A 15,769-nucleotide genomic window follows, 5' to 3' on the forward strand; every position below is an offset into this window, starting at 1 on the left:
TGAAAAATTCACCATGCCAAAATGGAAGTTTCCTTCTAGAGCAGTTTCAGAATTAAAACATGGTGGTTGAAGATGAAGCAGACATAACAGAAGAAAAACTATTGAAGTCATGGGCCATAGGCAGAACCAAATCTGTCTGGGGTGAAAAAGGACAGCCAAACTGAACAGGCTGGGCTCAGAAATAGAAATATTAACAACAAAAACAATAGTTAACACTTACTGAACATTTTCTATATGTCCACACTAAGGGCTCTTTACTCATTCAATCCACATAACCTTATAAATTAGCTACATTACATCACTGTTCCCATTTTAAAGATAAGGAAATTGAGGCTCAGAGAGGGTAAATAACTTGTCCAAGGACCCAGAGCTAAAAAGTGGCAAAGCCAGGATTCAAATCTAGGCCATCTGATTCCAGAGTACAGGCACCTGTTAGAATGATGCCATGATTTTAGTGTCCTCAAAAGACCCACTTAAAAAACTGAGACCTACCTAGGTTTTACCCTTAAAGTTGTAGAATCTGAAATATTAATGTTTTCATCATTTACTGATTTATTTTTAATTACTATGCCTTTATGACATTTTTACATGCAAAATGACTACTGATAAAATACTAACAACTTTTATCAAGAGAGTATTTGTTTTCTAGGAAGCACATTATTAATTGGAAAAAAAGGCATGTAGTTGTAGATCAATAGGGTCAAGATTCTGACAAAGAAGCCCCAGAAGTGCCAGCTCAAGCACTGCCCACCCCACCACTCACTGCAGACAGCTGACGTCAAAGGGTTTACTTCTTGGGACTTCCCTGGTGGCACAGTAGTTAAGAATCCACCTGCCAATACAGGGGGCACAGGTTCGAGCCCTGGTCCAGGAAGATCCCACATGCCGTGGAGCAACTAAGCCCATGCGCCACAACTACTGAGACTGCGTGCCACAACTACTGAGGCCCGCGTGCTCTAGGGCCCGCATGCTGCAACTACCGAAACCCACGTGCCTAGAGCCCGTGCTCTGCAACAAGAGAAGCTACCACAATGAGAAGCCCACGCATCACAATGAAGGGTAGCTCCCACTCACCACAACTAGAGAAAGCCCGCACATAGCAAAGAAGACCCAATGCAGCCAAAAATAAAATTTTTAAAAATAATAAAAAAAAAAAAGGTTTACTTCTTGATTTCCTTCATGGAATGGGTAAATAGTAAAGTGCAAGTGAAAAAAACAGACAAAACAAAACAAAAATATTATCAAGTTTATAATGACATGAGATAAAACTAAAACTTGGCTCTGCTGTTCACAGGTGAACATGGGCTTAGGCAAGGAAACATGCTGGTCTGAGTTTGTGTGATATGGGTTGACTTTTTTTTAATTGTAATGGGGGGAAAAGGATGATTTCACCAAGGGTAACTCACAAACACAGCTTAGTAGATTTTTTTCAAAGTTACATGTTCTCAGTCAACAACTGGGAAAACTACAAATATCTTACTACACTTAGGCATCCAACAATGGCTGCCTAAGTACTGACAGCACTTAGTACTCACCCACTGCCAAACAACCAATGCCTGAAAGAACACATTATTTGAGAGACTATTGGTTTTGAAAGAGGCACAAGAGATTGCCTAATATCCCCCCTTTGGAAAAGGGAGAAACTGGGTACAGAGTGATAAGGGGATTTGAGCCAGGCAGGCATCAGAGCAGCGGACAATAGGTACAGGATCAGGGTGCTTCAGGGCAGAGGCCATTGCAAAACAGCACTGTCTGTAAACTGAGCCCTGGGCCAAACCCCAAGTGAGAAGGGACACTAGCCCACTGAGGCCAGACCCTCAAAAAGGCCAGAGTGGTCCAGGTCAGGGGCACACCTGGCTACCAACTAGACTAAAAACAATTTGTCCCTGCAGGAAAGTTTCTCAAATTCCAATTTTCAGTCCACAGGACTGATTAAGATTAAATAATATGCTCACAGGTCACCAAATACACAAGAAAGCAAACCATAATGATACTCACAAACTACATATTTAGTCAACCAACGACATATTCAGATTCTCAAGAACTGCAGATATTGGAATCATCAGATGCAGAATACAGAATAGCTATGTGTGTAATATCTAAAGAAATAAAAGGTACAGTCTCAAAGATGACCCACAAAAGAATGTTAAGAATGAACAGACAAGTTTGAAAACAAACTGTGGAACTTTTACAAATAAAGTAAAAATTGTTAAAATCAAAAACTCCAGCAGGGAGGGGCAAGATAGGGGTAGGGGATTAAGAGGTACAAAGTACTATGTATAAAATAAGTAAGGTACAAGGATATACAGTACAACACAGGGCATATAACCAATATTTTATAATAACTCTAAATGGAATATAACCTTTAAAAACTGTGAATCACTATGTGGTATACCTGAAACACATAATACTGTACATCAGCTATACCTCAATAAAAAATAAATTTAAAAAAATCTCCAAGAAACAGGTTAAACATTAAATCAGACACAGCTAAAGAGAGAATTACTGAACTTGAGGATATACATAAAAATACTTTTACTGATGTGATTACGTTACTGCAACTAAGATCAAGTTTAAGAATTGAAGAGTGTTGATCAAAGACTCATGAATTGTCTTAGTTCATTTACACACAATGAAAATTACAGTACTAGTAATGTAAAAAAATAAGGGGGAATTCATCTTTCTTCACAGGAAAAATCTTTTGACAAATAATTCCAAGACAGTCATTCAAAGACCCTTTCTTATGGGATAAGACACAGGTGCTTGTGTATACATGGAGCCCAGTCCAGGAAGGATACTCCAAACAGCAGTTGCTTCTGGAGAGGAAAACTGCAGTGTCACAAGGCAGGGAAGAAGGGAAGGTGGCTTATGTTCCCTATGCATCCTTTTGCAGCTTTTGTATTATTTACTAGTTGTATGTATTATCTATTTATGAAAAGGACTTTACAAGTTTGGGGAACATATAAAAAGACAAACTGCATGGCCACTCAACAGGAAGCTAAACCTAAGGGAAATTTTAAGAACAAAAGCCTAAAATTATTGGGCAATATAATGGCCTGGGCATCTCTCCTCAGAAAACACCCTGAATATAACAGGTACAACACTACAGAAAATGGTTATTTCCAAATATTTATGTGAGGTGAGAACCTTGGGAACCTTGGGACATTGTGACAAAGACAAAAAACACATTTGAATTTGATAGGGCTGCTGATTTTATTTCAAACTAACTTTCAGAAATCAATATGCAACATCATATTTTGGAGGTCACATTTAGCATGGGTCCCAATCCACTCCTCTGCTGCAGTGCTACTTTTCAGTAGAAGTTGGAGAAGCAAAAAGGGATTTTGACAGAGCAGACGGAATGTATATTTTGATTTGACTTGTTAAGAGATACCACAGACCAAAGCTTCTTCTTATCTATGGCTTCTTACCCCAAAAAACAGGAAAGAAGAAACTGTATGATAAATAGAACATTCTTCCATTGGTTGAATTCAGTAGCCTATTATCAAAAAGAAAGAAAACTAATGGTTAGATTAATAATACTGGTTTTACCAGTGTGTACACTCTAGTACAAATTCCAGTTTCGCAAACAGAAAATACAGTTTCAAAAATCCTGGGTAATACTAGCTGTGTGGCATTGGGCTAATTATTTTTCCTCCCTGAACCTCAGGCTCATTTTACAAATGGGGATTATTTTTTTAAAAACTTCCTCAGAAGGTCAGTGTGAGGATTTAATGAAATTGTTTAGAAACTTACAGGTGGCAAGAGCAAAATGACAGCTATTATTGCTATGGCTATCGTTAAATCTTTACTAATTTGTAGTCATAAGATCAGCGTTGTGTTTTTAATAAATAATATTAAAAGAAAGCTTATTATAAATTTAATAATGCTGGCAAGACTAAGAAAACTTAAAGTTCATAAACTGTTTTCAAGAATTTGCACAAGAGGAAAAAAAAAGGGAATTCCCTGGCGGTCCAGTGGTTAGGACACAGAGCTTTCACTGCCAGGGCCCAGTTCCATCCCTGGTTGGGGAACTAAGAGCAGCCAAAAAAAAAAAAAAAAAAGAATTTGCAAATGCTTAGGAAGTATCATGAACAAATAAACTATTGTGTGCTATTTACAAAGCAATCAAGTAATTGGGGTAGAGGAGCTGGTAGACAGAGAAGTTTAAGACAGCTTCTGCTCTTAGGTGAGAAAATAAAAACCCTTTTCAGGTAACAATAAAAAGGAGTATTTTATTCATGATTTGTCCCTTGCCTGCGTCCAAAAATGACTTTACGGTGACTCAAGACTATATGTAAGTACATGCTGAATAACATGATTAAATATAAATTCTATTCACTTTCTATTAAGCAATACTTTGTTAGCCAAGTTTTAGTAACTTTGTAGATTTAAAACTATTTAAATCTTTCTTAAGTTTATAGTTCAAATTTTTAAACCAATTAAAATGGAATTCTCTTCTCTGATTACACTTTACTGTCACCGTTTCATTAGTAACATTTTGACCACCTCTTATGAAAAAATACACATTAAATGTTGATAACTGCCAAACATGGTTGATGGGTACATGGGATTTGTTATACTATTCTCTTTCCTTCTGAACAGGTTTGAAAGTTTTCATAATAAAACTTTCTTTTTAACACTTACTTGTGAAATAAAAAATATAATAAATATAAATCTGTCTTACTGGCAAGCCCCAAGCTGATCAAAGGGTCATAAAACATCCAGGACAGTTTATACCAAGACAGTCAAAGAACAAAACTAAACAGAAACTTATGGAAAACATTCTGTGTCTGAAAAATTAAATAAGATTGTGAATAAGAGAAAAGCATATGCCCCAAACTTCAAACCAAAGGTAGGAAAACACTTATTTACTCAAAGAACTGGGAGTATTTATGAAAACAGTATACAAAAACTATATATTCTTGATACCACATAAACCATTGAGAGCTATGTAGTAATTTTCATAAAAATACTTGGATTCATTGCCAGCCTAAATTTTGATAGATTTTAGTTTTATTTTGTTTCTTTAATAATCATGAGGCTCTGCTGGTGGCATTTTAAAAAGTCATGTGGCATGACATTTATTTGAAAACATAAGCCTGGAGGGGTGGGATAGGGAGGGTGAAGGGAGGGAGACGCAAGAGGGAAGAGATATGGGAACATATGTATATGTATAACTGATTCACTTTGTTATAAAGCAGAAACTAACACACCATTGTAAAGCAATTATACCCCAATAAAGATGTTAAAAAAAAAAAGAAAACATAGAAAATAAAGATGAGTAACAATATTAAGTACTTCCTTCTTTAGACTCACTATTGCTATGAAAATATGTTGGAGTGTGAATCTTTTTCATTTTTCATTAATGTGTTTTTTAATCAGAAAAAAGTCCTATTATTTATCCCTATTCATCAACTGCAACACACTAAATGTACCTTGAACTTATTGCAATGATTCAAATAACTAAAGAAAGTTCACCCACTATTTTCCAGGGACCTAATTTGTTAACAAGAGGAGCTGGCATTACTGACTTTGTCAATCACAGATAGAATCAAGGTGCTATTACCAGATCTGCTGACTGTGTTAAGTCGATGACTGTAAGTCCAAGGTCCAAGAGTGAACCCCCAGTACAGTGAGTCACACACACGAGTCTTAACACAATCTCTGACCCCCTACAGTCAACCGGGAATAATGACTCATCAAAGTACTCCTTCCATTAACAAGAGAAGTTAACCTTTCACTCGAATTCCTCAATTAACTTTCAATACAATCAAACCAAACTTGGCAAATAAAATGCAATTTTATATTGCAGACTAACACACCTAATTATGTAAGTTCACTACTTTTTTGTATTTGGTTCACAGTCTAAAATGGATTCAGCCATGGTTAAAAGTGACCAACTGGAAGAAATTCATAGTGATTCAATGAACACAGAGCAAAACAACATTAGTAGTGAAAAATCTTACTATTTTTTCCTACAGAGTTTTAAAAATTACTGATTACAGTGTTATCTCTTTTGGCATCTCTTATCATATAATAATTTTAAATTAGAGCCAAATTTTTAACTTTATGGTTTTCGTATCTTTGTCATCTTATAGAAAGCCTTCTCTTACAGTCTCTTACAGAAAATAAATATATTTTTCTGATTATAATTTTTCTTATAAACTTTTAAATTAAATCCATATATTTAGCTCTGATCCATCTGGAATTTCAGTGAATAGTTATCATTGCTGGGGCTCTCAGGTAACTATAGTAACTTCTGTTTGAAATCTTAAGAGACTGATCAAATGGAAGAGGCTAGATGGGTAAATACTGAGATATTCCAGCATCGAAAGCCAGAATAGGAGCATAATATTCTCCTAGAACACCAGGATTGAATAAGTTAAGGTAAATGTTAGGCCTCTTATACTTTCTAAGCTATAAGTGATAGGTTATAGTTTTTATCATATGTGAAGGAAAGAAACAAACACTTTTCATATACTGATACAAATTAAAAAATTGAGGGGCTTCCCTGGTGGTGCAGTGGTTGGGAATCTGCCTGACAATGCAGGGGACACAGGTTCGAGCCCTGGTCCGGGAAGATCCCACATGCCACAGAGCAACTAAGCCCATGCACCACAACTACTGAGCCTGTGCTCTGGAGCCTGTGAGCCACAACTACTGAAGCCTGTGTGCCACAGCTACTGAAGCCCATGAGCCAAGAGCCAGTGCTCCGCAACAAGAGAAGCCACCGCAATGAGAAGCCTGCACACTGCAAGGAAGAATAGCCCCCGCTCACCGCAACTAGAGAAAGCCTGTGCGCAGCAACAAAGACCCAACGCAGCCAAAAATAAATAAATAAATTTTTTTTTTTTAAATTGAGATTACAGCAGATGATGTGTTTCTAGAGCCAGACAGCCTCCTGGATCTATCACTTACTGTCTTTGGAAAGTTTTTTAAACACTGTGCCCTAGATTCCTTGTCTATAAAATGGGGATAATAATAGTACCTTCTCCTCAAGCTACCGTGGGAATGCAACGAGACAGTTCATGTAGAATACTTCAAACAACGTCTGATAGAATAATTCCTCAACAATTATTAGCTATTTTTACTATTACTTGAGAAAGTATAATAATTCTGCATGGCAATCATTACAAGCAGGTGGCAACTTCTGAAAGCACCATGCTATAAGTTTGTAAGTCAACGATCTAAATGTGGAAATACATATTCCTATTGAAATGCTGTTATAAATTATTAACATAATACATGTAGTCTATTTTCAAAAGGTACCTAAAATTCAGTTTCTGGTCACTACGCCATTTATAACATTGTTCCCATAGGGAAATGTGCTTTTAGTTTCAATCAGGTGTTCTAAGAGTTCCTAGAAGTTTCTAGATTTCTATTTCTAGAAATAAATATATATCTGAAAGGCTATAAAGTACCAGAATCTCAGAACAGATAAACTCCAGAGACTCAAAAGAAAAACTCATTTTTATGATAATGAAAAGAGACAAGCTGGTAGGACGTTGAGGGCTCATAATTTCACCTTGTTTATGTAATGCTGCTGACACTAAATTGGTTTAATTGATGGTAGCTGAAAAATAAATAATGTGCTTTTAGATATTCTGCCCTGTTCATCATTGCTAGAGGTATACGGGGTGCTTGCTTTAACTTCCAATATTCTGAACTAACAGTGAGGCCCAGGTTCACACACTGAGACCCCTTTAATCAAAACTGGGGTTTCTTGGTAGTTTTCAATATAAACATATGGAAATGGATGTTTACCCCTGGGGACATTGCTGCTAAGCCGATCAACCTTTCTCTTGTTCTGAGAAAGGAATTGTACAAGGGAGAAGGTATAGTTCTGAGAAAGAACAACGAGCCCTGACATTCACCCCAGGAGGCCCCGGAATCTGAAAGCTTCTAAAGTCATTCAAACCCCTAAAAGGTGACAAATGGGATTGACGCTCAACCCGTGTGCACCACACAACCATGCTGACTGTTAAATACAGAAATGCTGTCAACGTCTGCCGCTGGGGTGGGGGCAACGGTGGGGGACTGTGAACCCCACCCCCGGCCCAGCAACAACAACAGGGTTAATGAAGGTTAATGCCCAGCCCATGGTGTGGAGGGGGACGTCTGTGGGAGAGGCCAGAGGCCACACTAGACCAGGATTTTGCCCAGCGCACCTCGTTTCTCACATGAACTTAAAGTGGTTTGTCTGGTAATTTTCTGAGCCCGCACATTTCAAGGTAGCCATGCGGATGTTATGGGGTGAACATTCACTCTTCCTAAGAGATACCCACCCCCCAACTGGGCCTCCCATCCTTCTACTAACTTATCATTTTATTTGTCTTTGACAGGTGTACAGCAGATAAGGTGAACAGGGCAAATACCAAAAGAACAAAACCTTCTCAAAATTCAAATGTAGATCCTGGAATATTTAGAGGCAAATGCCATGATGTCTGGGATTTACTTTAAAATATTCCGGGGGTGGCGGGGGGGGGTGAAGTGAGAGCAGATGAGGATAGATGAAATAAGAAGGGCGAAATGCCAAAAAGTATTGAAGTTGTGTGATAGGTACATGAGAGTTCATTAAATTATTCTATTTTGTGTGTATTTTTCCAAATGTCCATAACAAGGGTAATAAATAAGTAAATCCATTTTTTAAAACTATCAAAATCCCCTTCAAAGTTAACTAGCTTTCTCAGGATCCCCATGCCAACAAAGGGGAAAGGGAGACTCAAACTCAGATTTTTGTTGTTGTTTTGCAAAATGCTTCAAGACCAGAGTTTTTTTGACTACTTCCTGCTACTCCCCACAGTTCTAAAGATAAATGCCGAGAAAAGGAAAGTGTCAAAGGTATTACTGGGCATACCAAAAATCTTGCTTTCGGAAATCCTAGTTACCTTTATACACTTTTTATTTCAGTAAGTACCACAGGTTAAATATTAAAATTTTAAACACTGCTAAGTAAGAATGAATGACTGTCATCAGCTCACCTGTCGAAGGTCTCCGGTAGAGAAACTAATGATAAGAGTTGGGATAATCATGAAGCAGGCATTGTAGAAAAGCACTCCATATTTCCCTAACTCCTGCAAAAACCAAGAAAACTCCACTCAATTTCAGAAATATGAAGCATCAGACTTCCTGGAGCCATTTATTTTATTTTATTTTCCCCTGAAGCTAATTATACAACCATGTACTTATGCAGAGTTAGAACATGCATTCTGACCAGCTCTGTATTGGAATATTTTCAGCAAATTTCTGATGTAAAATGATTCATTTCAAGTGTACCGTGATTTCCAAAAAAAAATTTGCTTTATCCAAAAAATGACAGATAAAGTGGATGGACATGGATGGACTCCGAGGTTCCATCCATCTCTGACATTCTAATTGTTCTTTTTTTAAAAGCATGCTATTCAAAATGGGAAATGTGGAACAAAGTAAACAGCATTAACAATATTAATATAAACAGAAGTCCTTAAAAACATCTGCTCTTTCTATTAAGGAACAGCAGGGTTAAAACACCAGGTATCTTGTTTTCCAAGCTTGCATAAATTTAATTTTCGTTAGAGGCTACATCCGCCACTTTCCATACAGGGTGACACACTGTGATTCTCAAAAGACAGCAAAACCAGTTTTGTAAAACTGCCACCATTAAAAACCAAATGGTAGTGCAGAAAAATACAGCGCAGATAAAAAACAGCTCATAGGAATAAGCCTGTCCATCAGAGAGAACACCCTCACTCAACACAAAGAACTTGGAACAAAGAAACATATGCCTGGCCCATCCTCCAGAGCTTCCTGCACAGCCTGGGGTGGGGGTGGGGGGGCGTGGTGAGGGCTGGGAGCTCTGACCTGAGGGCAGACACAAGGAAGGAGAGCTCATACGCCCACCCGGCCCTCGTGACAGGACCTTATAAATTATCCATTCCAATCATCTCATTCCACAGATGAGGAAACTGAGGTTTGGAGAAGTGAAGGTTCCAGGTCACAATAACCAGTCAGCAGCAAAACTTGAATCTGTAACCCACATCTCCAGACTCTCAAACTACAGCTGCTTTCAGAATACTCCTGACTTCCCATTGGTCACTGATGATGATGGTAAAAAAACTTCTTCTAATTTTAATTTGCCTTTCAAAATAATCCCCTTTCTATATAGTATTCTGACTTTGCATCTAAAATAGTGCCCATTTTTCCCTTCCTACCTAATTTTCACCCAAACTTTGCAAGACAAGGAGTAACAAGAACCTATGCAGACAAGATAATTAAAAAGAAATTAGTAATCTGTAGATCATAACATGTAAATTAAATTACATGTCATCTTTACAAGTTCATTTTTTCATGTAATTTCAGTGGCCAGATGACAAAGCCTAAAAGCTAAAGGAGTGAAGATCTGGTACCTTTGGGTCCATTTTCTGTTTGGTATAAACACCATTCGCTGCTGTGAAGATATCATTCAGGAATACAAAAATATAGCCTTCCAAGTTAAAAGCAAGGTCAGAACTGGTAGGGAGAACACAGAGGAGTATGATTATTCAGAAACTCACAACTTGGCCTCAGACACTCTCTGTTTCATCTTTCCTAATCAAATCCATTTGTGATGCTAGTAACTACCTTTTCTTTGGCATATATTCCCCCTGTATGGTGATGAATGGTTAATTCTTCTGCCCTGTCCCCAGACAAAAACAAAACCAGGCCTTCAGGAGGCTTAAACTTAATCACAACCGCTTAAAACCAGAGGGACATTAACCATCTTCCTTTGACTGCAAAGCCATTCTTTTGCTAACTGATAAAGAGGAATGATTTGTTCAACCCACCTGTGGCTTATTGTAGTAAATAGGGCCTTCCCCAGAGTACAGCCCTCTGGGGACAGCTGAGCAGTGACATGGTAAAGGGGTCAAATGAGGAACTGACACCTCCATCTGGTCCCCACTCACGTCATCCACTAGCACCCCCACTAGCCTGTCCATCAAAAAGGCAAGGCAGGGATCCATTCCTTCTCTGCAACTCCTCTAAGGCCCCTTTCTTCCCATTCTTTGAAGCATCTTCTCTTCAATTTCCATTTTAAATAAATAACACTAGTATAAAAATGTTTGGGGGGAATATGGCAAAGGGAGGAGAGAGTGAACAACAGCTAAGCCCAGATGTGATGCATTCACCTGCACTTGACCTTGCAAACAGTACCACACCCATGTCCAAATTCATAAGTATATATTGTCAAGAAGGTTTCCTTTACCCTCTTTGGGTCAGTGTCTGGGGGCCTGTGAATTTAACTGACAACAGACAGAATAACAGGGGGAAAAATACAAATTGTTTTAAATATTTTACATGCACAGGAGTTCACAGAAAAGAAATGAAACTCAAAGAAGTGGTCAGACTCTGGGGCTTAGATACCATTTTAACAAAAAAGAGGGTTTGGGTGTTAAGGAACAAATAAATTGTGGGAAAGGGACTAGGAAATACATAGGGGAAACTAATGGAAGATAAGGGTTATTTTAATAAGGTTTGTTTATGCAGATTCATCTAGATGCCTACTCTCTGTCTCTGGTGATAAGAATTGCTTTCCTATTTCAAGTACAGGACCAAGGGACACCTTCACAAAGGCAAATTTATGGTCTACTTTTAGGCAGAAAAGGGAGGGCAGAGAACTCTTCCCATATCTATTGATTCTCAATTGCCTTCAACTCAAAATAATGTTTATGCCAAAGTGGCATATATTGGAGTGGCATATCCTTATCCCCTTCAGTATCAAAATAAGATTATTTCTAACCAAAGAGAAGGAAATAGGTAAAAATTGCATCAAAATCTGAATGCAAATTAAACCAGATTTTGCTTGAGGCTTCCACTGGCATTATTTACCTACAAATATATTTGTGAGAATATAAATTAATTTTAGATCATCATAAATCATAATTCTCTGGCTCAATCACAATAGAATCTCTGAAAATAAGGGTTTTCCAGATCTTTCCTACCCACATTCAGCTCAGTGTTAAGAAGTGTCTGCCATTCCCTAAGATGGCAAAGAGATGAATGAGCAAAAAAGTGAGGTACCTTTCCATCCAGAGGAATGGAAAGGAAGTGTTACTCACTTCCTCAGGGAGCCTAAGGGGAATTCTTGGAGTCTTCAGGTCTCCTACTTGAGGGGGCCAGGAATTCCCAACATCATTTGTTTAGGCCAGTAGTGAAAGCACAGACGTTTGATAAGAATTTACTTGTGTTATAAATGGGAGCAGATTCATGGTCAACCCGTGTGATTGTCATTTAGGGCTGTTCGCAGACATTCTATTTCAACTTTTGCTGGCCATGTGACTTGCTTTGGCAAATACAATGTAAGAAGAAGTAACACATCACTTCCGGGGGAAAGCTTGGAGAGCCAGCAGACAATTCCCCACATGCCTTCTTCCCTTCTGGATGAGCAAGGAAACCCTCTTTAAGGCAGAGGTTCCATCCCCCTGGGTCCCTAAGTAGCTACAATGGGCAGAGCACTCCCACAGCATTCACTGATGTTAGTATGCATCTGGAGTGTGAGCAGAATATACCTGGTATGTTAAACAACCACGATGTAGGGGCTATTTGTTACAGCTGCCTAAACTGGCTCATCTGTTACCTGCCTTTGATGAGTTAATTTGAGTGAGAGCAGAGAAGGGTGCGGTGACACCTGGGCTGCAGCTAAGAACTGTGCTTGTTACCCACAGGGATATTTTCCATTCTGTGGGTGCTGAGGAAGGGGAAAGCCGAGAATTACTATTCCAAGCTGGCTCTTGGGTAAAAGTTAGATGTTTTGGGAAACACTACTTACCCTTTCAGCTCACTAGAGTATCACCTATGAGCTGAATTCCTACTAACTGCTTCTGGAGATGTGCTTTCATACACACAGGGTCTGACGTGCCATGCCTCATCAAAGACTTACATTTTTATAAACCAATTTTTGTACAAGTCTTCAACTGGCTCTAAGTTAGTGGTTTTCAAACTGAGCTCCAAGAAACCTAGAAGAGAGAGGCGTCCCTGGGGAGACCTCAGCCCTGTGGGAGGAAGGCACTTTTAACAGAGCACCTCCCTTTTTTAGCTACTTCACGCATATGTTTTGTTTGAACAAAAGTCTTCATGATCAAAACAGGCTCTAAGTGTAGCTGCTTAATGTCTGTACCAGTACCATATCAGGCATGAAACACAGCACTGAAACCAAACAGGCCACCTTTAAGGGGGATGAGCTCAGCCACAGCTAGAACTGGAGAAGAGGAAGTTACAGATAAAAAAGGCAAATAATAAACCCTGGTCTAGGCAAGGGACTAAACACATTTATAACAATAATAAACACCATTATTATTGCTAATATCTGTCACCAGCTGGCATGCTATATCTTTAATCAATTTCTTTTGCTTATTATCTGTTTCCACCAACCTGAATGAAAGCTCCATGAAGGCAAGGATTGTTCTCGGTCTTGTTAACTGCTGGACTCCTCAGCACATAGAATGATGCCTGGCATATAGTAAATGCTTCAGCATGTTTTTGTTGAACTTGACCATGAACTAGTGTAAATCCTGGTTTACTATTATCTCATTTAATTCTCATAGTGATGCTATTAGGTGGATGATATTCTAATCTGCACTTCACGGTCAAAATAACTGGGGCACAGAGAGGTTAAATAGCTTGTCCTTGGTTATAGAGCCAGTAAGTGAGGAGACTAGAATAGGGTTCCAGACATCCTGGCTCTGTAGCCCACACCTTATTTAATTTGCAATTAATGATCCAGAACTCTTGTTTCTAAATGAGTTAATGAAACTAGTTTAACTGAAATTCCTCCAACTTTTTCTTTCTTCCTTTCATTCACATAGGTTTTTCTTTTCTATTACAGTCGTCCCTCCATATCCACGGGGGACTAGTTCCAGTACCCCACACCCCCACGCCCTCTGCATGCAGGTACCCAAATCTACGGATGCTCAAGTCCCTTATATAAAATGATGTGCAGCGTCTGCATATAACCTACATACATCCTCCCATATACTTTAAATCATCTCTAGATTACTTATAACACCTAATACAATGTAAATGCTATGTAAATAGTCGCCAGTGCACAGCAAATCCAAGTTTTGCTTTGGGGAATCTTCTGGTATTTAAAAAATATATATTTTCGATCCATGGTTGGTTGAATCCACAGATGCAGAAGGCTTGGACACACAGGGCCAACTGTATCCTTTACCTTATAAATGAGGAAACTGAGGCACAGAGAGGCTAAGAAATAGCTGACAGAAGTTAAGTTTCAAACCAAGGAAGGTAACTGCACACATGCTTTAACCACTATGCTATAAAAGGAGTCCGAGCGCCTGCTTTCAAATGCAAACTTGGAGTCCTTACTCCTGGTCAGGTATATTAATGAATAAGATAGTAGTCATGCACTGGTATTGGCTCATGTCCCAAACATTTAATGAGAGTATTCCATCCTTGGAAATATTGACCAATAAGGCATCACAGGATGATAAAACAAATCAGCTTACAAGGGCTTTATAAATCTGTTATTCTTCTTAGTCAAATGCCTAAGAACTTTTCAAAATTCTTTGTAAAATTTTTATATTGAAGACAAACATTCAGTAATAAAAGTATACAGTTTACTCCTTTTATGAAGAAAAGCTGTATTAATACCTTGTAATGTTCACTCTATATATTTCTCAGAAATGTTCTGGCCAACTTGGAACCCAGTTTGACTTTCACAGGAACACATGGGGATTCCACTAACATCAACAGATTTGTCTCTTGGCTACTCAATTCAACTGCAGCCAGATGGAAAATGAAAAATGAGGAGGGGGCCAGGCCTATTGTCAAAGACACAAAGGAGTTATTGAGCAGAAATAGTCCAAAGTCTTACCCAGCTGCTATGAAAGCACCAAGAATGATGGCAAAGACACTGACAATGATGTTCAAGGAATACTGTTTCCTGTAATAAATAAATAGTGGATGGATAGATAGGTAGGCAGACAGATGGATAGATGGATAGATAGATAAGGAAAGGAGGAGGAGAGGAAAAAATATAGATTATATTTTTAAATAAACTGCAAATAGACATTGTTAACAGTTTTATAGCTAAAATCTAACGGACAGTGCTTTATGTAAAAAGAGTACTAAAGGTACCTTAAATGGATTAGGAAATCAGACCAAATTTACTTTATTTCTTAAGTAGTTGTCTTAATCTAATTACAAATGTATTTCTCTGTTCTCACTAGAAAGACGCTGGGACAAAATGCAGAAGAGCTCCTGCTGGTGGGTCTAGTTGGTATGTACTTTTATCAAGCATCCAAAGATTAAGATAAAATTCAATAGTAAAACTTAAAACATTGGGCCATCATCCAAATTTCATCATTAAATTGTCTCCACAGCAAAATCAAGAATCACCTTTTTAGATGTCAGCCTGAGTATCTTTATGAGAAATTTTTAAACCAACATTATAAAAATTAATTTATTCTGATGTTACACCATAATTACTGCATCAGAATGAATCTCCCTGATTTTCTGCTACTCCTATTCTATACTATATACGTGGACAACTTTTCCTCTACATTCCAAAATCAGTGTATATTCCATCTGGCTCAGGAAACAGATTTACATCTGTTTTGGGTTGTTGGTTTTTTTTTTTTTTTATAATTTTTGACCACACACACATTTTATTTATCTAATGTAAAATTATAATTGTTTTTAAAAAACACTCATTACATTCTTAGGGAATCATGGAAATAGGAGACTGCTTTTAAGTGAACAAACCATTTGCCCTTAAGTTATTGCTACTAGC

At 38.1% G+C, this 15,769-nt stretch overlaps 1 protein-coding gene across 1 annotated transcript in view; it reads right to left on the minus strand.

The window, feature by feature from the left end:
• The window catches only part of SLC35D2 (solute carrier family 35 member D2), a 53,744-nt gene that overhangs the window by 6,501 nt on the left and 31,474 nt on the right, over positions 1-15,769 (minus strand). Inside the window, exons 6-9 of the mRNA XM_060013518.1 lie at positions 14,852-14,920; positions 10,389-10,491; positions 8,985-9,077; positions 3,432-3,499 (exon numbers count right to left, since the gene is read on the minus strand). Coding sequence (XP_059869501.1) covers positions 3,432-3,499; positions 8,985-9,077; positions 10,389-10,491; positions 14,852-14,920 — 333 coding nt within the window. The remainder of the gene's footprint in view (positions 1-3,431; positions 3,500-8,984; positions 9,078-10,388; positions 10,492-14,851; positions 14,921-15,769) is intronic.

Source organism: Delphinus delphis, chromosome 6 (genome assembly GCF_949987515.2).
Source record: "Delphinus delphis chromosome 6, mDelDel1.2, whole genome shotgun sequence".
Lineage (NCBI taxonomy): Eukaryota > Metazoa > Chordata > Mammalia > Artiodactyla > Delphinidae > Delphinus > Delphinus delphis.